Source organism: Siniperca chuatsi, linkage group LG2 (assembly GCF_020085105.1).
Source record: "Siniperca chuatsi isolate FFG_IHB_CAS linkage group LG2, ASM2008510v1, whole genome shotgun sequence".
NCBI lineage: Eukaryota > Metazoa > Chordata > Actinopteri > Centrarchiformes > Sinipercidae > Siniperca > Siniperca chuatsi.
In genome coordinates, this window is record NC_058043.1 from 5,452,274 (window position 1) to 5,479,064 (window position 26,791).

Here is a 26,791-nt window from a genome sequence, read left to right on the forward strand (position 1 = left end):
TGATTTCATGGCCATTGCTAGATTACCGGGTAAAATTGGTGCTATAGGTAGAAAAACCCATCAAAGGATGGGTTAGGGGTTTGGATTTGTTTGGTGAACTGGGAAAAAAATATCACATTATCAAAATGCAGATGGTGTTTGATGCCAGATGCAATCTACTTGACAAGTCAATATTTCATATATACAAATAAAAAAAACTTCGTCCTTCACCCTCCGCGGGTGGTCTCATCCTTCGAGCTCGGGTCCTCTACCAGAGGCCTGGGAGCTTGAGGGTTCTGCGCAGTGTCTTTGCTATTCCCAGTACTGCACTTTTCTGCACCGAGATGTCTGGTGTTCTTCCAGGGATCTGCTGTAGCCACTCCTCCAGTTTGGCGGTCACTGCCCCGAGTGCTCCAATGACCACGGGCACCACTGTCGCCTTCCACGCCTTCTCCAGCTCTTCTCTGAGCCCTTGGTATTTCTCTAGTTTTCATGTTCCTTTTTCCTGATGTTGCCAACACTTGGTATTGCCACGTCAACCACAACGGCTTTCCTCTGCTGTTTGTCCACCACCACGATGTCTGGTTGGTTGACCATTACCATTCTGTCAGTCTGTATCTGGAAGTCCCACAGGATCTTGGCTCGGTCATTCTCTACCACCTTTGGAGGTGTTTCCACTTTGACCTTGGGGTTTCCAGTCCATACTCCGTGCAGATGTTCCTGTACACTATCCCAGCCACTTGGTTATGGCGCTCCATGTATGCTTTCCCTGCCAGCATCTTACACCCTGCAGTTATGTGCTGGATTGTCTCAGGGGCCTCTTTGCACAGCCTACACCTTTGGTCTTGTCTGGTGTGGTAGATCTGGGCCTCTATTGCTCTGGTGCTCAGGGCCTGCTCCTGTGCAGCCATGATGAGTGCCTCTGTGCTGTCCTTCAGTCCAGCATTGGTTGCTCTAGCCATTGGTAGGATTTCTTGAGCCACTTCAGTTATGTTCCGGTGATATATCCCACGTAGGGGTTTGTCCTCCCATGATGGGGCCTCCTCCAGCACCTCTTCCTCTGTTCCCCATTGCCTGAGACATTCACTGAGCACATCATCTGTTGGGGCCTTATCTTTGATATACTTGTGGATCTTGGATGTTTCATCCTGGATAGTGGCTCTCACACTCACTAGTCCACGGTCGCCTTCCTTACAGCTAGCATACAGTCTCAGGGTGCTGGATTTGTGATAGAACCCTCCATGCATGATGAGGAGCTTTCATGTCTTAACGTCTGTGGTCTGTATCTCTTCCTTTGGCCACCTTATTATTCCTGCAGGGTATCTGATTACTGGCAGGGCGTAGCTGTTTATTGCCTGGGCCTTGTTCTTGCCATTGAGCTGACTTCTTAGGACTTGCCTTACTCGTTGGAAGTATTTGGCAGTTGCTGTTTTCCTTGGCGCTCATGGAGTGCAGTGAGCCTCTTTAGCCAGTAGGTGTGGATGGAGGGCCCGGTGCTGTCCAGTTTTTCATACCTGAGACTCTTTCTTGATGTCTGCCACTGTGATGGTAACTGGATTCTGTTCAGGGAGGTTGCTGTGGTCCTCTCTCAGAGCCACCAACCACTGTGCATCGCTGTTGTGTGATGCCTCCCTCTCCCATATACTTTTCCAGTACTGTTCAGTTTCCAGCCTTGGTGGGTCTGCTCTGCTGTTATTACCCTGTCATTGAGCGTACACTTTCGCAGGTTGAGTTGAGAACAGCCGGTTTATTCTTCTGGCTTCATTATCTCTCGTGTACCTCTATAGGCAGCTGGCCAAGGCTTGGAGCCTTTGTTTGACAGTTTCGAGTGCTTCAGGTATGGGCATCTGGTTGTACCTCTTGGGTACTTATATTTGCACCTCTCTCAGCCTCTGTCAGTTGGCTCACTTCTGCCTCCTTGATTTTAGCCTCCAGCCTTTGTTTCCATGGTGGGTATTGTTTCTCATGGCTCCCATGGTTGCTCTTATAGCCAAGCATCTTGAGGATCACTGCTGCTGAAGTGTATAACAGCTCATTGGTTTCGGTGATGGTTGTGGTAGGGATCACACTCAATGCTGCATTCACATCTTCTAGGAGACTTTCTGATGGTACTTTACTTAGCCGTTGTAATTGGCATTGGGATTGCCTTGCATTCATTCTCTCCGTGATCTTATCTTTCAGGTCAGTCGCTGCCTCATTCAGCGTGATTGCACTTTGGGGCTTTGTACCCAATCTCTGGTTGGGGATCCGCCGTTAGCTCCCCTCTGACCTGGTGTCATGAGCAAGGAGCAAGGAGTTTGAAAGACATGGATATTTACCAGGCAAGGAGGGGCTGAAGATGCTATCAAGTTGCAATATGGGAAGTGTAGTGATTTGGGAGCTTGACCCATACTAAAGTCTAATATCAAGAAATTTTGGCCTGTGTTGCATTGATGTTGACCATTCTGACTTAACTGACAGTAAATGTCAGTTAAGTCAGTGATTTATTCATCTTAGCTTCGACCCATAATCTTATTTGTTAGAACATCTAATCATTGAGTCATGCATATCATGATGAGATTACTTATCTTTATATCTATTATATCTTTTAACTGCAGAAATGTTGTGCTTCTCTATCTTTGTACTCTCCCTGCTTCACTGCCTTCTCACTGTATCTATCAAAACAGCTAATAAAACACTTTGGTAGATGGTAGTCTCCTTAGGGAAAAGAGATTATTTATTCAGAGAGACTAAATAAAAAAAATATATATATAGGGAGAGAGGGAATCGAAGAGTTGATGTATCATAGATTTTGCTGACCAGTAAATTTCCACTTTAGGGATTGAGAAATCAATCTTTCTCAGAAAAAAAACAACAACTTCAGTTATCATTTTTTATGTCAGGAATGTATTAGTCCACTCCCTGAAGTATTCATTTAATATGATGAGAATACATTTATTCTCCACAGAGCAGGCTGAGAAGCCAGCAGAGTTCACCACTTCTACACCTCTCTGCTCTGTTAGTGACCATGGTGCAGTTGCTCTTGATGCCGTCATGTAAACAATAGCTGTGGTTACATGAACAATATTTCTTCAGCTGGAATGAAATCATTCTGATTAGAGATTCCAATTTACCTGTTTACATGGATGTTAAATAAAGTGATCCGATAAGATGTGCATTTACATGCCCCAAAGCATTTAATCAGAATCAAATTTTTTTGACATGCGCAAAGTGGTTCCACCCACTTTGAAGCATCTAATCTCCCAGAAATATAACAGAAGAAAAAGTTCTGCTGTTCTGTTTCTGTTTCAATCCTTGCTGCATTCACATCAGGCAGACAGTAGACGGCAAACCGGACATCATTTTAGTGGACGAGACGGTAAAATTAGGTGATCAGTATTGAGCTGGGTGGAATACCAGGTATGTAATATGAAAAGTGTGTTATGCTATATTAGCTTAGCGAGCTATCTATCTAGCTATTAATTTTGTGTAGTCGACATCACCATAGCAACATATCATCATGCATGTTTCGTTTTGCCGTCCTGCCATTCCGTCGGACTGTTTGTTTTTCCCGTGCCATCCAGAAGGTGTTGTCCGCCTGTCATCTACCGTCTGCCTGAATCCATGTGAATACAGCACAGTCTTCAACAAAAAGTCACAGACCAGCTTTGTTTTGCTACCAACATGTTTCTGTCCCTCCTGGAAACTTGTGCACATCACCTAATGTTACCCCCAAACATGCGCAGAAAGAATATATTTATTCCAACCAGTGAGGGAGGCCAGATAGTTAAGGGTCATGTTAGAAGAAACTACATGACCCGGCTGTTACAAATGTGCATTTGAGTCTTGTTTCCAAAATTCCAAACATCTTTTAAAACAAAAAAGGTTTGTCCTTTTTGCTATTCTTGCAGTACATGCTAACTCAGTTGTAGATGAGTTAGTGTGTTTTATGTAGCTAATTTCAGATATATAATGACACCAAGTTGTGTGGAACAATGTGATCACACAGTTGTCGTTATTGCACTTAATTAGTTGTAACCCACAGAAAACAATCCACAAATATTTCACAATGCACAAACATGTATTTTTTTTAATTTGTATTGTGTAAAGTCCTATTCACAAAAATACAGATCGATTTGCAAATATGCATAACTTACTCTGTAAAAACGTATTTTAATTTCACATAAAAATTATATAGGTTTTACAAATGTAAATGTAAAGTATTTCACCTCAACAAATACATGTAAAGTAATATTTACGCATTTGTGAATCATACATGTGAACATACAGTATTTATTTTGGACATAGGCTCTACGCCCTGATGCTATATTTCATCACCACGAACCTTGCACAAGGCCTGGCAACGGCCACTTTTAGAGTAGGCGATAACAGACAGCGTGACTGCAGCAATGTCGGCTTATTGTTCATTCAAAGCTGCTGCCATATAACTTTATTATAATGTATTAGCCTATTTCACACCATGAAAATTTTTGCCACTGAAAATGTAAAAGCAGAACCTCCTGTGCGCAAAAGTTTGGACATGTTACATTTTGAAAGCATTTGGGTTTGTGAGCTCAGATCTGGAACGCAGTTTCAGTTTCTGTTCCTGTAGTGTAACTCGTTACTTGCTTTGAGTGTGTAGGTCAGGTGGAATATAGTCTATGGAAGGCTATAGCCAGACCTATTAGTGATGGCACTGACCAATCTTGCTTGGAGAGGTAGGCTATATAATCAGAGCTTCCCTCCTTATTATTTCCATTCTATATTGTTCTTAAATTAGTAGATGATTTGTATCATCCACATTACCAATACCAAATTGATTGCAAAACCTGTATTCAAACACAGTGTTGACTGATCTGTTGCGTGTATGTAGGTTACAGCCCCCTCGCCAACAGGACCATGCTGTACGTGCCCAACTCGTTACATGTATGTCACATAGCATAACAAGTTGCGCACACAGAGCTTTTCAGCTCCGCTGGCGAGATGATGCCAGCCTTTGTTCACAACGCCCCATTCAACTAATTCCCCCCCCAATTTTTTTGTATGAAAAAAAACAAACATTTTTTAGGAAATAATTACCAAGGTCTGGACCTCAGTGACCTCATAGCTGGCTACAGCCACGCTTCGAGGTTCTTGAAGATGGATTAAATGTTTCAGGCAGACAGACGGATAGATAATAAACAGACAGTGTGACTAACCTGACAGATCGAAAGGTGCAGATTAACTTGGTGGGATTCCAGAGACTGTGGGTGGTGGCTGGATGAGAGGACCAGGTTTTGGGATGAATGGACAGATGATAAATGGAGGAAATGGGAGCCAAAGCATTTGGCAGCTGCAGGTATTGACAGGGCAATGCTTTATGGGATAAGATGCATCACTAATGCAGCCAAGTGGAGAAACACACAGACAGCCACTGAAATTAAATAACTGCAAATAATGAGGCTGGATGATAATTATCATCATATACAACCACACCTCTCTCTTTCAGTAATGAGCCAGTGTTAGTTAACATGAGCTAAAGGTCAGAGAAACATCTAGAAATCCAGTTTTCTCTGCACTTAATTTTCCAGGGATGAGCTGTCAATCAAACTGTGTGGGTGGGAGGCTTGTTGGTGGTCAGTGTCAGTCATGGTAAACAGTGCACAAACTTACAATGGTGTGTCACTTAACTATTTACTGAAAAATATTTATTTAACAAATCTCACTGCAAACATGAGGCAGGATTTATGAAAAACAACTGTGGAAATAAATGTGATAAAAACAAAATCTGGTCGGTTGGGCTTTTAGAATACATAGCCATGATTCTTTAAATTCTTTAATCCTATTGTCAGGGGGCCTGTCTTATAGTTTTATTTATCAATTTAAAACAGATTTTAGTGTATTCATTATGTATCTTGATATTTTGTAATGATACATTTCTGATATATATTCATTTTACATTATCCTTCTGATTACATTTGTATTGAAGACCATTTATTGCACTCTGTTTAATTTTCATTATGTATAGGATTTATTAATCCCAAAGCAATTTTGTGTGCCCAAAATGCTCAGTAGTACATATAATACATGTATATACTGGGCATACTGTAATACACAAGATGAGTAAATACAGTATATACACAACTGTAATTGATTGTAAAACAAAAAAGGGGCACTGGGGTACACAAGATAAATGCAACCCCATCACCACACAACAGAGTCAATACTGTACGAGTCCTGCGGTTAAGGTTAGGGAAAGATCATGGTTACAGTATGACTTGCTACATAAAGGACACTACTTCCTGCATTGGCACTGAATGTTGGCATTGGATGTAAATCGTTAGTTGCTGAATCACCATATATGAATTCAATTCCTAGGAGATGGGTCTGTATAAATAGTGCTCTAACATACCGCATATTATATTATTATCGGTTTGTATATTTTTTCTTTAAAAATAAACAAATGTGTGTATTCTGTGTAAATATCAGAGGAAAGCCTATCTCTTTTCCTTGAATAGTTCTTACAGCGTAGCCTGAAGCTAAATGAATAAAGCCATGTTCAATTTGCTTTAATATAATTTACACATTGACACCACTTTGTACACTGGAAAGAGTTCAGGACATGAGGAAGCACATTAGTCTTGCAGTCTTGAGCACACATGCATGTATGTCAGGGCTTAGGCGTGATCTCTATTTCTTAGTACTACTACTAGCTGGCTTTGGTCAGACAAGAATATTGTATGTTATTTTATTTTATTATTTTGGACATTATTTCTTCTTTTCATTTGAAGAGAGTATATATATATATATATATATATATATATATATATATATATATATATAGTTTATTTTCATTTTCATTATTATTTTTTGGGGTGGGTTATATCCTGTGGAACTGCAGGGTTTCTAGCTAATTAACTAAAGACAACACAACAACAGTCAGCACTAAACAGATAATGACTGTAAACAGTGTTGTTAAATGGAAATTAGCCATTGATGGTGTTATTAATGTAAATAACCTATAATGCCTGGGGAGTGTAATTAGACAACACACACACACACACACACACACACACACACACACACACACACACAATTTACCATTTATTTCAGGCTGATATGGACTGCACTGGTGGCCAATTTTGCTTTGTATGTGTGTGTGTGTGTGTGTGTGTGCGCGCGTGTGTGTAGAAAGGGTCATATTAATTAGTTTAAACAGCAGAAGGTCAAAACAGAGCAGGTAATGAAGCTGAACATGTGGGTTCTCTTCTGTAGAGTTACAGAGCTGCTGGGAAATTAACCTGAAACAATCAGAGTATTTCTTCTGACACAAACTCTTTAACACACTCATTAACACTGCGTCCAACTCTCTTTGGCGCTCCATCTTTCCTTCCTTCTTTCTCTTCTTTTTGGATGTTGTTTCATTCTAACCTGATCGTTATGTGGACTGGTCATTTTATGAAATATCATCAGTATTGGAGAAAGTACTCCGAAGTAATCTAAAACTGTTGTTAATGAAGGTTACCACTGAGAGAGTACTTAACAAATCTAAAGCTAAAGTAAAAGGCAATAAATTTACTGGTGGAACATTTTAAGAACTGATTTGAGAGACTGTTCAAGCTTGAAAATCAGTCTACTTTGCCTTGTCTTGTCTTAATTCCACAAGCAAAAGAATACGGACTGTAGACTCCGGTGCAAAGCAAAGCAAAACTTAACAGCAACTTTACAATGTGTAAATTATTATCACCTACGAGATTGAAGAAATGTCTGACTGGTTTGTTTTGTTCGTCTTTCTGTGATGTTTTAGCCGCTAGCAGCTCTGGCAATGTTGGTCCGTAGGTCCACCTCTTTGGTCCAGACTGAAATATCTCAACAACTATTGAATAGATTGCCATGGGATTTTGTACAGACATTCATGATGCCCAGAGGATGAATGTGATTATTTTGGTAATCCCCTGACATTTCCTCTAGTGCCACCATGAGGTTGACATTTGTAGTTTTAAGTAAACCCAGATAGCAAAAATCCTCTGGCACATACTTGAACCACATGGTTGTGTTTCTTCTGGCCCCAATATATGCCCGGTTCCTCTGCCCAAGTCTGGCCAGTACACAGCATGATTGTCAGATCAAACCCTGATCTGGCCCAGTGTGTTTGACACAATAGTAAAAGGCTGTGGTCCAGTTCTGGCCCACATACTGCAACATTCTAATTTTAACATTTAGGCCCAGTTCTGGCCCTACACTATATACTGATATCAAATTAAAAATATACTGCTGGCCCAGGTTTGGCCCATGTACTGCATGAAGGGTTGCCTTGTTGCCATGGAGATCCAAAGTCCCGCCCAACTTCAGGGCTATTTATTTTTGCATGTATTTTTGCATTTGTTTCTGAAAAGCTGAAACATGACACTAATATTCTAGATAAATTGATCCTATTAATGAAATATGACTGATGGGAGCTGCAGTTGTTGAAGGTAAAAAAAAAATGCTGATATAAATAGTAGATAGCCTGTTGCTTATAATATGAACAAAATACCAATATACCCTGGTATAATTTTTCAGGTTTTCAGAAACAGATTAAAGAAACGCTTTGCAAAAAATACATTGTGGAACCGAGACTAGTGCTAGTGTGTGTTTGTATGAAAAGTCAAAACAAATATATTTAACTCCTTCATTTTGGAAAAAAAAAAAATTTAAGCAACATAATACAGCCAAATTTAAACTCTCCCTTCTTTCTTTCCCTTCTCTCCATCACACCTATCTCCTTCTCTTGCGTTCTTCCTTTCTACTTCTCCTCACCTCTCTCCATCATATGACACAACCTTCCCTCCCATTGTTCTCCAGCTCCTCTCCCTACCTCTCTCACTTCAGCTCCTTCACTTTCTCTACCTTCTCCAACCCATTCCTGCTGCCTCCTGGTCTGTACCCATGAACATCTCCTTGCTTCTAACTCCTCTCCCACATTCCCTCAGCTCCTCTCTACCTCCTGCTGTCCTCTCCATCCTCTCCATCCTCTCCTCTCTCCATCCTTCCATCTCCTCCTTTTACTTCCTTTTTATTTTATTCCTTCCTGTTCCTCTCTACCTCCTTACTCTCCTCAGCTCCTCTTCCTGTCATTCACCCCTTTTCCTTTACATCTCTACATTTTTTGTATCATTCTTCCTCCTCCTTACATCTTCCCTTTGTATCCATCTCTTCCATTATCCTCCTGTCCTTTCATTCATGCTTCTCCTTTTCTACCTCCTCTGTTTTTCTTTCTGCACCTCCTCCATTCCTCTCCATCCCTCCTCCTGCTTCTCTTCTCTACCTCCCCTCCTGTTATCCTTTAGTTTCCTCCTTTTCCTCCCCTCACCTCCTCTCTGTTCTTCCTTTTCCTTACGATACCTCTCATTCCTCTTCTCTTTCCTTTCCTCCCTACATACTTTCATCCCTCTATATTTCATATCATGTTTGAGGTTGTTTGACTAATCTTTCAATGGCTTAGTAACATTTTCATGAAATTTTCACCTCAGCTGCATCTATAATTCAACGCCAGTCTTGCTTTATCTGTCATTAGACACGCACACACACTCATGCAAACACACACTCCACAAGCTCTCTTCCTCTGCACTCATCTTACACATTTTCTCCTCCTCTTCCTCTCTGCCTTTCATCAGTTTCTCCTTTTTCTCTTCTGTCCTCTCCTCTTGTCCACTTCCTCACCTTTCCTCCTCATTACTACCTCCTTTGATCTCTCCTCCTTTCTTTGCTTCCTTCTCTATTTCTTTTGCTGTCCAAGCATCTTTCTTTTTCTTCCTCTTGCCTTTCTCCCTCTTCTTTTTTTCATCTTCTATTTGTATTTGTACTTATGCTCCTCCACTCTTCTCTTTCTTGATCTGCTTTTTTTCCCCCTCCCTCCCTTCATCTGCTTCCCTGGATACCTCACTTCTGTTTTCAAGCTTGTTGTTTTCTTGTTTTTTTAATTCTCTCTATAACTTAGACAAAACTCTGACTGTTGCCCTGTTCAGTCACATGCAAATACTATATCGAGTGAAAGTTACATTACATATGTTTTCACATATAATATATAATAGATATATTTACACATGTAAAATATTTTATTTTAATATGCAACACAACTTAGATCCTTTACATTTTATCATTCTGCATATATTTAACTATCATTATCTTTAAGAACATTATGCAGCAAAGGATTTTAGTTGTGAAGTTTTTTTTAGGCCCATTGTTGCAGAAAAATATTCTATTTAGTGGTGATGGTCATAAGAAATTAAAAAGGTGTGCTGAGCAATGTTCAAACTACTTATAAGTTCATGATACAATAGTTATAATCAGGGCACGATGCAATACACACAAAAATGAATGAGTGGAACATTTCATGATATTATTGCAAAAGGAATAGTGCAAAGCGTGAGTTTGGGCAGAGCAATGAAGACACAATTACATTAGTTGATTGGCATCAGCTTATTTATTCATGCTTTATACATGACATTTCTCACTATTGCTCTGCTGATATGTTGATTCTCAGGCTGTCTGCTGCTGCAGCTCTGTCCACCACCCTGATCTCTTTACGTGCCAAGTGTTTGGTATTAATGACTTTACTGAGATTTAATGTTCGTGCGTGTTTGAGGGGAGATTAGTTCTCCCAGCAGAATCCTTGTTGCTGCTGTGATTCCTTTAGAGCTTCCTCAAAGAACAGAACCTGTTTCTGCCTTTTTTGTCTGTTGCTTAATGAAGTGTCTGACTGACGTGATTAAATCCTGACAAAAACATGAAAACTGTAAGAGGAATCAAAAGCACTTTTTGGTAAACATGGTTTTTACTCGATTTATTGTTTTACATTGCTACCATCATATTGCAGACTTACTTACAGTGGCTTTGGAAGGTATTCAGATCCCTTCACTTTTTTCACACATTGTGAAGTTAATAGATCTAATTAAAAATGGAGTAAATGTATTTAATGTTTTATCAATCTACACACAATAACCCCAACACATCCTCATACCTAAACGACAAATAGGTTGATTGCCAATGTCTCCCACAACGACATATACGAACATTCCCCAAAGTGACATTTATGACCGTTGGAACGTACCAACAACAGGCGTACCGCTTAAGTCACATGACATTAAACACATAATGTTGTGAAACAGTGGCAGTTTGGTAAGGTTTAGGCCACAAAACTACTTGGTTAGGTTTAAGAAAAGATCGTGGTTTGGGTTCAAATAAGTTACGTAAGTCACGTGACATGACGTAAGTAACATGAGTCACGTGACGTAAGTCAACTACGTAATGTTATTGGTTTCACATGGGACATGAATCCTGGTCTTCTGGATGAAAGTCCTGTTTGTTTGACCCCATCCACCACCCCAACCACCTCCCAACATGGACTTTGTTGCTCTTTATACAACGTCACCTGACTTCCTCCTTTGCTCCGTGTGAGTGCCCAATCCGTACTGGCTGACCGATCCATTACACACATATTAATAACACAATATTAAAGTAGTCTAAGTTAACCAATAGAGAACTCTACAGATGATTACACTGTGATTTCAAGTTAATTTATTATTTTTATATTATATACTGTGATGTATATTTACAATATCTTTTATAATGACATACCATCTGGAACATGTATTTTTCATATATTGAATGAATTGTATTGATTGAATATAGAATTAAAACACAATAGAAGTTAGAATAGTTAAGTTTCGTTTTTATTTACAAATGAAGTACAGATTATCGGATGATTCACGGACCGAACTATCACATTTCCAATGATTAAAAACCATTTTTTATCTTGAGTATGAATAGGATTGTTTTATGATCAGTCATTCACATCACATTTGTGGTAACCTTCTTTGACTGACAGGATCACTTTCGTGCACGTGCAGAACTGATTGGACAGCCGATACCGATCGGGCACTGACACTCCCATCATAATTACTATGGCCACTAGAGGTTGTGGCCTGACAATAAACGTAAATATGGGCGTAATAAGCTGCTTTCACAAGAGACCTATACGGCCGTTTTTCTGGTGAGGATGGGCTGATAACCCATAATGACAAAGTTAATGGAGTGAACGTTCTCAGATGGCTTTTAGTGATGCATTTTGGTTTGCTTGAATTTTCTTCTGTGTAAAAAAAATATCTGAACCAAGGAGAAAACACAACAATTCATCCACTGATTTGAACCAGAGCAAAGAAACCAGGTTTGAAAACGCCCTAAGATGTTCTTCAGCGGAAATTTGTCTGTCATACTAACAAAGCCAGAATTTAAGTGAAATAAATGAAAATGAGACAGTGCAGATGGAGAGTGGTACAAAGAGAGAGAAGACAGAGACAGAGAGGGGAAGAAGAGAAAGAAAGCAGATGATGGAGAGAGGAGGAGGAGGAGGAGGAGGAGGAGGAGGAGGAGGAGGAGAGGTTTCCATCTGTTACTGTGTTTCTGCTGAATCAGGGAGGTGGATGAGTTTCTAAATGTCAGGACTCCTCTTGACTCCTGACTGCACACAAGCGCGCGCACACACACACACACACACACACACACACACACACACACACACAGAAGGGCTGTGAATGTTGGAGCAAAAAGAGAGCACAGGCAATTTGCATTAATGAGAGTTTAGTTGAAAATTTTGGCTAAGCTAGAGAGAGATCAAGAAAAGAGGAGAGTGGAGAGATAGATGCTGACAAAGACAGTGAATGGAAGAGAGAAAGCAGACAAGTCAGTCAGTCGACTAGTCAGTAAACAACCAGTCAGCCAAGTACATCAGCAGTAAATCAAGTGGCTACACAAAAGCATATTCATGAGTTCTATTGTCAGGAAATCAAACACAAGAGACACAAACAAGCAAACAAAAAAGACTGTTTAAAAAGGAATCTGTGAATGTGGTAGTTTCTGGCATCATTTCGTTTTGTCGTCAGGCAGCTGAAAGTGAAACATCCAGTGTTGGAACGCCTTTAAATGCACCACCAGGGTGTTTTCAGGAACAGTCCCTGCTTGCAGCTGCATTTTCATGTAACCATAACATAACTTAACATTTACATAACATTTCTTCAAGTTTCACGTTTAAAGTGTACTGAATAAAACAGAAACCAATGAATAACAATCTAAAAACTGAGGATGTGATGTAGAAAACAGTCAACAAGTAGCCTATATCCAAATTTTAGCTAATGTGCTCAGGGCTCTCCCCGAATTCACACTTTGTACTGTTCCTTTTGCTATAATATCATGAAATGTTCCACTCGCTCATTTTTGTGTGTATTGTATCGTGCCCTAATTATAATTACTGTATCATGAACTAAGTAATTTAAACATTGCTCAAATGCAAAAGTATCTGATCATTTAAGCAGTCCATTTACCTCTTAGTCACCTAATCTTCTACTAGGTCAGTCAACTAACCACTAGTGCTGGGTATCGAACCACAATATTTTTTTGGTACTGACCAAAATGTGTCTGTAGCAGAGCATCAAAAACTGAAAGTTGGCATTGAATGTTTGGTGAGATTCAGATCTGTTTTTACATATTCTTTGATCAGATAGTTGCTGTTTCAAAAAAAAAATTTCACATTTTAAGAGTATTTTATGTAGAAAAAGATTGTGTGTGGCTACTTGTGTTTAGACAACATTAAACAGTTGAGGACTTTGGCTCTTTTGTACAAAAATATGTTTTTAAGGTATTGAAAACATAATTGTTTTAGTAGTGGTTCAGAAAATCAGCTCCATTAACAAGGAAGTTATTTAATCAGTTACTAACTCAGGACGTAAACTGGTAAATCAGTCACTTAACCATTAAATCAGTCAATATGATGATATATGAAAATTCAAAAAAAATAATTATGTAATCAATGTACCTCGCTTGTGTTTGCTCTCAAAGAAGAAAAGATTATATGTATGATGTATGATGAGATATATATATCAGTAGATGATAGAACTTTGTATACCAGTAGAGATTTTAATACACTACTTGAACCATTCTGGGCAATATTGTAAATCAATGTGCAGAACTGCTTTATGGCAGAATTGGATTTACCGGATTTTTAATTGATTGATTGATTGTTAGGTATTTAACTGGATTAGCCAAAAACAACAAAATTTTTAAGTTTTGTTTTATGTTGGTTGCACAATATATCAATATCTTAATATATAAGTTTACATGAACCCTGATAGAAGATTTCATCCAAATCACCCAATTTTAATAATCTGTAAACGAGTCAGCAAGTGCATGAACTCACTGACAGAAAGACATGTTTGCGTGCCACACCTGCATTATCTGCACCAGTTATGCCCATCAGCTGTGTGTGTGTGTGTTTGCTTCTGGTCTACGTGTAGGCGTGAGTCTCTCTGGGCAAGCAAATGCCGTGCATGTGTGTGTGAGTGTGTGTCACTGTTAAACCCCATCTGCTCTTAAGTGATGTTCAGCTAGCTGCTGGCTTCACTCTGTGTGTGTGTGTGTGTGTGTGTGTGTTTGTGTGGGTTAGTGTGTCATGGTTGGTTTCATTGGAGCAGTGAGGTTGTGGTTAGTGTTGTGGTAGTGGGTGCGGGGTACAGTACTTCCTGTGGCACGCATGTGTGTGTGTGTGTGTGTGTGTGTGTGCATGCGTGTGTGTGTGTTATATTGCAGGATTAGGAAATTATGAAGCCACAGAGAGAAATCCTCTGATTACTCATCTTTTTGCGTTGTCAATGCAAAGTTCAAATTCCCGCAACACAGATGCAACAGTTATGAATGCGCTGATATACAATACACTTTAAAACTCCTGTGTACCTTTTTATTTAAACAATAAAAACTCCATGTCAATCAAGATCATGACTTTCGGCTGAACAAATCTGTCAGTGTTGGTTACGCGCTGGGTCCCGCTGGTGGCCTCGGGGTTAAGGCACTGACCATGAATCACAATGTCCCTTGTTTGCATCCAGCTGGGGACTTTTGTTGCATGTCATCCCCCATCTCTCTCTCCCCTCATTTCCTGTTAAATCTCTGCTCTAGCTATCCAGTAAAGGCACAGAAATGCACAAAAAATAACTATAAAAAATGTTTTTTGGGTTTTGGAACCCTAATGGCTGTCTTGTTGCTGCAGAAGACGTGACGAATCCTAAGTGGAAAATGCAGCAGAAAAATGCCTCATGGAATGGGAGTTTATTCACCAGTCAGTCACCCAAATAAAAAAAAACACACATCTACCTGTCAATATTATAAACAGGAAAAGAGAACAGTTTTTTTTTCTTATTTTTCTACTTCCTATGTTTAATGCCTCCAAACTCCCATATTAACTTGACAAATGAAACATTTTCAGTCTGATGTTGGACACATTTTGGGGCGCGTTTGGTTTCCTTCTAGCATGTCTTTACAGACTTGAGACTTTACAGACCCCTGCTTTTGCTGTAAAATTACACTGGGTGACATTTCATCAAGATGAGTGACATGTGTTGTGACAGGAAGCAGGCCAAATAAGACATAGGTGCGTTTTTAATAATCAGGATTAAAGCCCTACAAATGTAGTTTAATGTGTTTAAATTGTTTATCTTGTGTAATAGCACCACCCTGTGGTAATCCATGTACAAGTCAGTTTCTTATTTACTTACTTCCTGTGTGAACTAGACTCAAGTAACCAGGCGACCGGAAGAAAACTCATGGTCTGTGATACACACCGTTAGCAGTCGTCAGCTCCTCGGTTTAAATGCTGTCCTCATTTTCCTGTTATACTAAAGCAACGCCTGGGAATACAATTCATCCGGCAACAGATGTTAACATAACCAGCAGGTTATTTTGTGTCTGTATGAATGTCGAAGCATATATTTTACAGTAGCTAAATCGCCATGTGGCTAAACTAGCTCCGTATCTCTATGCTATCTGCCTAGATACTTACCGTAACCTGTTCAATGCTTCTCTTTTAGTAATGTTTAGCAATTTTGAAACTATGTCTGTATTGTGCTTACTGTTTCACAAGATTCTGCGTAAACTACATGAAAATCAGCACCTTTTCCGTGGAGTTTTTGGGAGTGTTTAGCTGGTTGGCTAGCAGCTCGCGAAGCCTACACAGATGTTTCCACTTTTCCACTTTCTTGTACACAATATTAGATTATTTTTTTCACTTTTGCTTTGTTGGTTTATTAATGTTAAATAATTGTTCTGTATTTGAGTTATCAAAACTCATCTACCTGTTATTTGATTCATTTTGATTATATGCTGCACTTTCTAGAACTTTTTCCTAATTTCAGCTCTCATTTTGGACACAAACTCCTTCTGCATTAATATAAATTGCTCGAGCCTCTATAAAACCACTGACTGTCTTTACAATCAGAAAAATTGATGAGTTCAGTCTTTGTATTCTCCACTGTGAGCTCAAATTGCTGCGGGTTGGCTGAAATGCTTATGGGAAAAATCAGCAAAACAGAGATTAAGCATGTCAGTTGGATAGTATGTGCTGTCGACTATATTTCATGTATTTGTAATAGCATATAAATTATTTGTAGCTGTAATATCTTTGAAATGATGACCCCATACTGATTCCAAACCCACAGATATATTTCTTGCAGTCTTTAATTATTTTTATTTGAAATTCAGTTTCTCCTGTAGAGATTTTTTAATAATGTTGGTTCTCACGTGCAGATTGTCTTTCTGGGACTAATTCAGGGAATGTTAACGGTTTAAAAATGGCTCCTATTTGGATTTGACATTTTTCAAGCCATGCATGGAGCCATTTTTTTCAGGTTTCAGCACCCACTGCTTAAATAATTTAGGGGAAACAGTAATATAGATCATTTAATTAAAACACAAAAGATTGGATTTGTGATGAAATGGCCGTAATTTGTTTCCATGTAATAAATAACTCAAATGAAAGTGCCTCATCCTTATTAAGTGCAAGAGCCTCTTGTTAATAATATCGTAAGAGAAAATTAAACATATGACCACAAGTTGAGAAATAGGTTTTGAAGGTATCGTAGAAAAGGTTTCAGTCATCTGGACACTGTTTTCAGAATCAAGACGTTCCGGCTCCCATCCGGAAGTCATTCTCAATTGTGAAAAAAATGGGACAGGAACTAGAAATTTAAGCTACTCTGTGTTACGTAAGCCCTGCCCTCAGGAAGGAATCTGCCTGAGTATCTGTTAATAGCTAGTTTCACCTGAAACTGACCTAATAGTTTCCAAGATGGCCCAGTAATCAGTAATCAGGCCTATTGTTTTCTGGCTGCACCTCCCTCATCACTGTTAAGTACCTGATTAGCATGTGATTGGCGTGACCAAGGTGATAATACACTGTGATAGACTTTGGGCAGATTAAATCTCAGACCGCCATTTCTGTTCAAAGAGGGGTTCTCTTTTTTCACAAAAATGGCTTCCTTGACGCCCCGTTCAAACCAACTCTTCTCTCTACTTAGAATCTTCACCTCGCTATCTTCAAATGTGTGGTTTGTAGCTTTTAGATGCAAATGCATGGCGCTCTGTAGTCCTGAGTTAGCGTGTCGTCTGTGCTGATAAAGTCTTTTGTGAAGTGGCTGTTTGGTCTTGCCTATGTACTGTTCTTTGCAGTTTTCCTCACCGCACTGAATGGAGTAGAGTCCTGGACAAATGAGGGACTACACCGTCTTAGGTTTTGAAGGTGTTCTTGGAGGTTAATTGAGCTGAGTTGGTCCAATCTACAGTACAGATCTTAATATGTACACAGAGTGGCACATTCTTGTTTCCTCTATTATGTATTTAAAAGGTACAGAATGTGAAGAAATAACAGCTCTGACGCTAATCAGCTAGCCCCACCACGTCCTGTGTTGTAATACCACCTGTGCCTCAAGAGGCGATAGTGAGTCACTGTAGCATTCAGTCTGCCCTCAGTCCAACATGAGAGGATGAAGAAATAAAGCTGCCCTGAGTGCTTGTCAATCACGTTGAAGGTACAGCCCCCGTTAGTGCCACAGAAACACAAAGATGGCTGAAGCTCTTGGCAAGCGACCTTTATCACCATCCCAACCAACTGATCCCGGCAAGAAACCATGTTCAGCAGCCAAAAAAAGAAGCGATATAAAAATAAGCTAAACAAGAGTAAATATTGGTGTGGCTTTCCACTGTTGGTGAGTCAAGAGATGCAAGTTGATGCTGAACTTCTTTTAGACTGGTAAGTAGTATCTAACGTTGACTATTTAGCAAAACATGTCTTTAGTGAAACTAATGACAACACGAATCGTACCGAAAAACATTCCAAATGGCATCAATGGACGTTTGGAAAGTTCACTATACATTTTTAAGGACATTGCAAGGTTTATTATGCGTGTTTAACTGTACACAATCTTGAACAGTGTCATTGCTGCAATTAGTAAACCATTGCAGTTCTTGTACAAGGTGAAATGCTGCCCCCTATATGTTTGGAGCATGTGGCCAGAAATTACACATTGTACCATAAATATCTAAAATACAATTGGAGAAAAAAAGCTATTAAAAAAGGACAGGGGATGGATAAAGACTCATGACAACTCTTCTCCAGTACACCATTCTTTAACATTTAATGATAAAGAATGGTGTACTGGAGAAAAGTTGTGCGACAGGTTTTAATTCTGATGGACTTTTAGCATTGATGCTCACACTGATCTGCACCTCACTGTGTGTGTGTGTGTTCTCAACGTTAGAAAAATGTCATGGGCAGCAAACATGCAAAACCACTAGTGCGGTTCTCTAACGAATGAAACTGTCATCAGTGTGAATGAGAAGTAAAATTCAGAAGCAGGTTCGAGAGAGAATGCTCACAGTTTTCTTAGATCTGTTAAAAACAAGAGCCCTGTGGTTTGTTGCAGCTCCTGCAAATGATCCCACTGTAAATTGCCTTAAGCTCATCTGGTGGTTGTTATCAACATTGTATAACTTGGTATAAACATGTGGTTCTGGATTAACATTTAAATCTCTATAAAATGACTAGAATCATGAAACACTCTATATGTGTTGTGATTTTTTTTTTTTTTTTAACAAATAGCTGCATGACTTATAACGCACTGATCAGGAGTAGCACTCCTAATTTTGTTGTATCCTGTACAATGACAATAAAGGCTTTCTTCTTCTACATACACATGCAACATAGCACAACACTGTTTAGTTTTTTCTTCAAAAGAGACCGCCTGGTGTTTTCTTCATTATTTATTCTGTATTGTTACTCCACAAGGAAAATACCACCACTGCTACAGAGAACAGAAAGGTAAAATTAAATAATATCAAATCTCCCACTTATAAAGGACTGCAAGCCTGAGTTTTACAATCCACGTTTCTATTATAGGATCCCCCCTTGAGAGAAACATTTGGAGCGACGCAACCTGCACTAGAAAGAGAGAGAAACCTGCTAAACTAAAACTGAATTTACCCTCCAGCTGTATTGCTACTGAGAATCAGAGAGGAAACGCTAGACATCCAGGACATCGCTTGCAAAACAAGACACATCTGCAGTCTGTACAGAAAAACACCTACTGTATGTAAAGTTTAATGGTTTAAAACAGTATGAGGTAAACATACAGCAGAATACTGCACAAAGTGTACTAGGTTGAAGGGAAAACGGTTGTTTTATAAATTGTGAATTGAATTATGGACCTACTGAGCTACAATGTAAACATTCAGTAAATCGCCATATATCCTGGTGAAGTGACCTTGAGCAAAACACTTACACACCTCCTGTCTCCCCACACACACACATACAGCACGTTAGTTCAGCTAAAAGCATCTGAAGGCTTAAAGTGTTACATGGGAATGTCTAAAAGGTCCCGAAATACTCCAAAACGTACAGACACGCAAACGTGTTCCATATATTCAGTCGCACGTACAGCCAACCCTCACCGCTACGTGGACACGTAAAGTATAATTTGAGTTGAAGAGACAAACAACTTCTACTTAAAAGGTGTGGTATGCAATTCTAATCCAATACACATGTTTTTGTCAAATTCAGCGAATATCTCCTCACGGTCCGCTAGCTGTCCATTCTGTGTGTGCGCTGAAAAAAAATCCAGTGTTTGTACACAGCCCTGGCTCGGTAAATGGGAAATAAACAAAGTGGCTCAGACCGAGCCAAACAACACTATTCCAGCCATGATTTGTGTGTCAGGTAATGTTAAATGACTTTCTCACGGACATTCAGCTGTTATTGTGATGTTAGCTATAGTAGCAGGAGAGTTGTGAGTATCGCTGTCTGGAGCTGCTGTGCTGGCTCTGGAAAAACTGTCTCGCCCTCTCTGGCTCCACAGCAGCAACTGTAGGGACAGTTTGTTAACCCACGATAACGTTAGTTACATTACTTTCTGTATCGTTGTTCGTTCTATATCATGGTATTAGTCATGGTATTGGATTTCTCCAGAATCGCATACCACACCTTTAAATGACACAAAATCTAACAAACTATGGTCAACTGTTTCTTTGTCTCTTTGGATGACAAAGAAACAAAACTGACATTTTTATGAGCTAAGTCTAACACGTGACTGGAACCTGCTGTCATTCCTAAATTGATTAACAGGTCTTTTGACTCAATCACAAACATGACACATATCTGAATTAATGTAAAGGTTTTGTTTAGACCACTAATGATTAAACATTAGTTATCGTCAGTAAAACTGACCTACATTTCCACTACATTTCGCTACTAGTGCCGATACAATACCTGAGTTTTGCTACCAATATGTTTGTGATACCTTACTGTAAGAAATCATTTAAAGGGGACCTATTATGCTCATTCCCAGTCTATATTTTTTTCTGGCACTCCACTAGAGTAGCTTTGATTCACAGTTCAAAAAAATCTTTATTTATCTTATACTAGCCCTTTATGTAGCCTCTCAGTTCAACTCTCTGAAACAAACATTTTTAGCTCCTGTCTCTTTAAGGCCCCCTTCCTAACAGCTCACTTTCTTCTGATTGGCCAACTTCCTGGAAGCCTGCCAATCAGCAGCACCTAGTGCTTGTGAGATGACCACCACCTGCACTGCCTTGTTCTCTTGCCGGTGTACTCGATGGCTATGACAGCTACAGTAACTTAGCTTGGAAAATGGCGATATGGGGCACTGAATTGGATGAACTTACTGTTTATCAGACCACAAAGGACACAAGAATTAGGTTGGAAAAACGATCAGAGTGGAGTGTTTCTGGGGGCCTGGCCTCACTGATTACTGTACAAAAACACACAATTTTTATAACTTTATTCACTGATTTTGGTGAAACTGAATCATATTTTCTGGAGAAAATATTTTCTGGTTTTCCCTCTGATGTCCTCCAGCCTTGAATGAACTTTATGATCTTTCCCAACATGAATGCATGCCACAACGAAAAAATTCACTCTTTGTACAAAGCTAGAAAGCAAAAATCAATCAATGACAATCAGTTTTCTACAACTTAGAATCTACATGCATCAACAACACTGCCTCATTGCCATCTGTGTGCACAGTCAAACTAAATCACACACAACGCTGCAGAGCACAAACACTAATGAGTTTCTACACATGGAGTCAAAGTGCAGAAACATCTACTCATTATCAGCACAGAGGCACAAAATAATTAACATGAGCAAGTTAAAATCTGAGTCATTATTTATTCCTGTTTTCATTTTTCTATTTTCTATCAATACAGCAGCCTGAACACATGCAGTAGTAGAATGATGAACACACTGTGTGAATAGCGAGTGCAGTATCTCATTTCCACAGCGCTGTAGTTGTCAGTTTTTATTGTTGCCACTCAGCTGTGTCTGCTTGTACTGTGCTACCATCAAGTGTTATATTACCGCTGTTGTAAGGTGAGAACCTTTCATCTCCAGTTTTCTTGCTTTCAGATGATTTTAAGGTTTACACCTCAATGGGTTGAAACAATTTTTGTTGTCACAGTGCAGGTGTGACTGAAGAAAGCTGCAGCTGAAGAAAAACTCAGGGCCGTCCAGCCAAAACAATCAACCTGGCTCTACTTTTGCCGCAACCCAATGCAATGTCATCGGCAGTGCACAGTAAATCTGCTGTAAAACAAAACTGTGAGCTCAAAGAGGCTAAAAAGCTCTGTAGAGCTGCAGAGTTGATTCACAATTCTCTGTGGGTTTATCCATACAAGCGACCACTCTAACATTACAGGTGTCAATTGCTGCATTGTTTATGGTCCACTTATTTTACCTCATTAAACTGCATGTCAGGACTTTGTGGGCATGTACAAACTGATTGATTGACATCTCTGTCACTCTCCAGTTAAATATGTCAGACCTGTTAAGGCAGGGCCAATTAAACCTGCAATAACTAATCTTTTTGGCTACCGAAGGCAACACTGAAATCTCATCACGTTTTAGCAAACAGTTGATTATTTACACATCCAGCAGTTACAGAGCAAATTACCATTCATTTGGAGTTGTGTTTCTGATCACGTGATGAATGTCAAGTCCAATATTCACTCTCTCTTAGCTCTGTTTTTGGTCTCTACCAACTGCTGTGGGAAATCTCTGGCTCTTTAGCTGCTAAATGCTCCACTATGTTCACCAGCTAGTCTCTTACTGTGTCTGTCTGCTGTTTGGTGCTGAGCAGGTAGTGTACAGTGGGTTTTCAGAGCTTTTTCACCTCAAACAGCTGCCTGCTGCGGCCAAAAACCACACAATGAGAGCAGTGAGAATGAACCAAACCAGACAAAATTTACTCACGTGGTGTGGCCAAAAGCAAGAGGGACAAGAAATGGCGTGGGTAGAGATGTAAACATAAACCAAAGATGTTAATTATTGAGCTTATCAAACACTTTACTATCAGTGATCTCTGTCACTGTCCTTGCACTCACTATAGCCAAACAACATCCCTCCTTCTCAGCTGCTTGTATTCGTTTGCTGTGAAATTCTATTAACAAGGATATAAGTGATCAGTATTTCCTGAATGAGAGGTCAGTTCCACATTGTCTCTCAAACCACCTGGATATTTGAGAGCTTTGCAATTTTGTGAGTGAGAATTCAATTTGATCAGGGTACCTGACTGGTCTCTGCACGAAGCCAAAGAGGTGGGTATATTTGCAACCAGAAGCGAATATGTTTTGCCCCATTCCTCATAGAAGTGAATGCAGAGCAAAATTCAGTTTGGAAATCAAACACCAGTGAGCGTGTGCAAGGCCTATATTCTGATGAGGTTTATGTGGGAAAATTAAAAGATTAAAGTATTTATGTTTTGCCAAATGGCTGGTTTAGGGAACATCTGTAATTAAAACATACGTTCTAATTAAGTTTTGTTTGGCAACAAACAAAATAAAAATCACATTTACTTCTAAACATAGCACACACTTATCAGCAACAAGCAGACTGCTCCATACACACAATCATAAACAGATAGACCAGGATCATCAATCCTCCATACATGCTGTTTCAGAATAATAAAGACAAAACACCTTCAGAGTCAAGTAACCAACAATGCACAGCAGCAGCCTGCAGCCTCACTGATATTATCCTGCACACTCTTTTCTTCCCCTGAGCCTCACAGTCCTGCCTGTAGCTGCATCTTACTGCACAACACCAACTCCACACCACTGTGCACATTAAACACTTACACACATAAACATGTTACTTTGGTGCTGTGTGAGGCAGAGAAGTGCACTACCACTATGGGATGATGTCTGTATGCCTTTTTTTAATACTGCATTCTGCTCTTTTTAAACATTTCCCCCCACAAGCCAAGACCTGCCATTACTTCGGACAATATTACTCACGTAAACCGTCATTTCTGAATTCATTTGGAGGAGGTGGATTTCCCTTCCAGCAGTCCAGATAAATTCAGTCACATCTCACAGTCAATTCTTATGTTTTCTATTGGGTTATTTTTTCTTGTATTTTCCAACTTTCACAGATTTCCCTCATTTGGTAACACTTTATTTTAATAGTCAGCCTACACATAGTTTATAGAGTATTTGTAACATTTCAACAGCATATTAGTTGAGATTCAACAATTCAACTGTTTCACAAATAAAACTTTAGTTAAGGTTTGGTTAGGTTTAGGCACAAAAACATCTTTGTTAGGGTATGTTCATGAATTGTCACATGTACTGATAATCTGTTAAACATCTACAAACAAAATGAAACTGTTGAAATGTTACAAATACTAAACTATCTGTAGGCAGACTATCCAAATAAAGTGTCACCCCTCATTTTAACAAATAAGCACATTTCTTTGATTCTAATTGTTTTTTAAAGGCACCAATACATCTCACACTTGACTCCCTTTAATACAGCTATGAATAGTGAATGACTCATTTTCCCCATACTTCTACACTTTAGCAGAGTTTTACTCAGCTGAAACTTTGGGGAAAAAAATAACAAATACACAGTTTAAAGCATCCCTTTAAATATTGTTATTCTTGGATATGCCTCCTACTTTTTATTCAGTCTTCATTGATGAGTGATCTAGGAATATCATTTGGCCAATAAACAGATGTTCAATCTGATTCTCAGTTCCTTCACCAAATGCCAAAACAAATCTTGAAATAGCCAGGTTCAGACTGTAAGCTTACAAGAGCAAGACATGTCATATAAATATTTTCAGCATGCAGTGAGGTTCAAATCTGCAAGGAGCCACAGCCAGTCTGCTGATATTACACATCAGGGATGCAGAGTAACAAACCCGACCTGTCAGCTCCTCCTGATCTGCTTCCTGAAGACCGACAGTGAAACAGGCTCCTGAAGTGTGTGTGTGGGGTGGCTGTAAACACACATGCACACGCTGAGACTGACCGAGACTCACATCGGAGATCCCTGTTGAGGCAAAAACCGTCCCAACAGACACATGAGGTGGATGAAGATCGACTGTCAGTGCAACACCTGCCCATTATGATCACCACCATCACCATCCTCATCCTCGCTGCGTGCTGGCATGCTGCGCGACATTCAAGTTCAGGAGACATTTAAATCCCCTTTGGCTTTTAAAAAATAAAAAATCAAACTGCAAGAATTAGATAAAAGTGGGCAAACAGACATACACGAACATCTAAATAAATCTTGTAAGATCATAGAGAGAAGAAACACATATTTGCGATATTTCTTAAAATGAAAAGAGAAGGAAGGAGAAGAAGGAGACAACATCACAAAAAATAAATAAAAGAAACTGGAAATAAACACAAGAAAAGCCAGAAGATGAGCTTCTTCCAGTAACAAGCAGCGGGTAAAGGCTCCGGTAGACTCGCAGGACAGAGACAGAGAGAAATCCAACCAGTCGTTGAGTGCAAAAAAATAAAAACAATAGGGGGGAAACCAAACCACCAAGAAAGAAAGAATTAGGAGAAGAAAAGAGGAAGAGAGGACTGACCTACCAACGGAGGAGGCAAAAACGCTCAAAGAGGCTGAAGCGAGTGGAGAAGAGCGGGCAGGCGGTGAGTCTCAGTGTGCGCTTGGTAACCGGGCTGAAGCTCCGACTGTGCGCCGGTCAGTGAGGCGGCGATGAACAGCAGCAGTGCCGACTGGAGCGAACCACTGAGCGCTGGCAGGCAGGGGGAGGCCGGGCAGAAGAGCGACCGCTGGGAGCTCTGTGCGTAATTAGGCACCTGGCTAAAAAGCGCACAGCCAGAGCCAGACGGGCTTTTAAAAGGACATCCCATCCAAACGTCCATTTACTATAAACAAGCCTGCTTTTTCTAGCTGGTAAAAAAGGCTGGCTTTGATAAGATAATGGTTCTAGTTTTCAGCAGTGCCCTGCTGCACAGTTACACTAACATGTAGGCTACACAATAAAACCTACTGCAGGTAAGTGAATTCATATCAAACTACTCTATTAGCTAATCTCTTTTAGTGTCTGTTGCAGGGCTAAATAGGTTCGCATATGTATACCAATATAATTTATTCTGCTTCTTAAAACCCTCTGTGGTATGGTGTTGCCCTCAGGTAACTACCTTTTTGGACCTCACATGGCCGCTTAAATTTTTTTTTAAATAAAAAAAATATATATCACCAGACATGTTTGTATCCAACGAAATGAGGGGCTGAAGTGGGTGTGGCCTTTTGTCTGGGTGGAGCAGTCCTTTCAGGAAGCAAAGCAGCATGGGACACAGTGCCACCAATTGGTAAGATAAATATCACCAGAGATGGTTCAGAAAGGAGAAGGCTTACTTGAGAGCCATTTCCTGTATCTGTGTCATGTGGGTTTCACCACCCCTTCAGGAGACTAGCGGCAGGTCCTGAGTCTATTCAATCAAATGGGATAAGTGAACGTGAGCACAGATTATGACCGATTCTTTCGTCCCATAGTCACCTAAGTAAATATCGGACCCATTTTTCACAAGCCACATATCTTCCGAACATTCTGACACTAAAATGGCATTTTTCAGACAGACAAATCAGGAAAAATTTACTTTGATCGAGACCTGTCTTTGTCTCAGCAACACACTCACGCGAGATCTGGCAATATCTCTTCTCTATCCTACCTGATAAACAGAAATCTAAAGGGACTTATATGTGAAACCATAAATTATAAGTTAAAACTCAAATAAAACTAGTGTTTCTTTGCTTAATAATACTATTATATTATTATTTAACTGGGGAAAGTTGACCACGCCCACGTAGGAGACAGGAAGTGTATACCATTTCATCCCATTGGTGCTGCCTGTAATGCATTATCTTTGTTATAGAGTATCTTTGATATCACTTTTTAATACGTTTAAATTGAAATAACTTTATATAAAAAAACATATGCATGTGCATGAGTATGTAAAGAAGTATGTTTGAAGACTTAATTTCTTTTTTAAAGGAGAATGCCTGTTTGTTGACAACAAGACTGAGCCTGTGGATGAAGATGTAGCAGAGGTTGATGTTCCACACCTACCCCGGTGGAGAACAACCCACAATGCATATTTCAATGCTTACCCAGAATGGCTGAATAGAAGATCTGATGATATCATGTCCCCCCTCCAG

At 39.7% G+C, this 26,791-nt stretch overlaps 1 protein-coding gene across 6 annotated transcripts in view; it reads right to left on the minus strand.

Moving 5' to 3' along the window:
• Window positions 1-25,403, minus strand: part of raly (RALY heterogeneous nuclear ribonucleoprotein) — a 151,118-nt gene extending 125,715 nt beyond the window's left edge. For 4 of the 6 annotated variants that reach the window (XM_044209810.1, XM_044209829.1, XM_044209818.1 and 1 more), the window contains exon 1: window positions 24,518-24,764. In XM_044209810.1, coding sequence (XP_044065745.1) covers window positions 24,518-24,744 — 227 coding nt within the window. In that variant the 5' untranslated portion in view covers window positions 24,745-24,764. Of the gene's footprint in view, window positions 1-24,517; window positions 24,765-25,193 lie in introns of those variants that run through there. The other 2 variants (XM_044209848.1, XM_044209839.1) reach the window with 2 other exon arrangements.
• Between the last annotated feature and the right edge of the window lie 1,388 nt (window positions 25,404-26,791).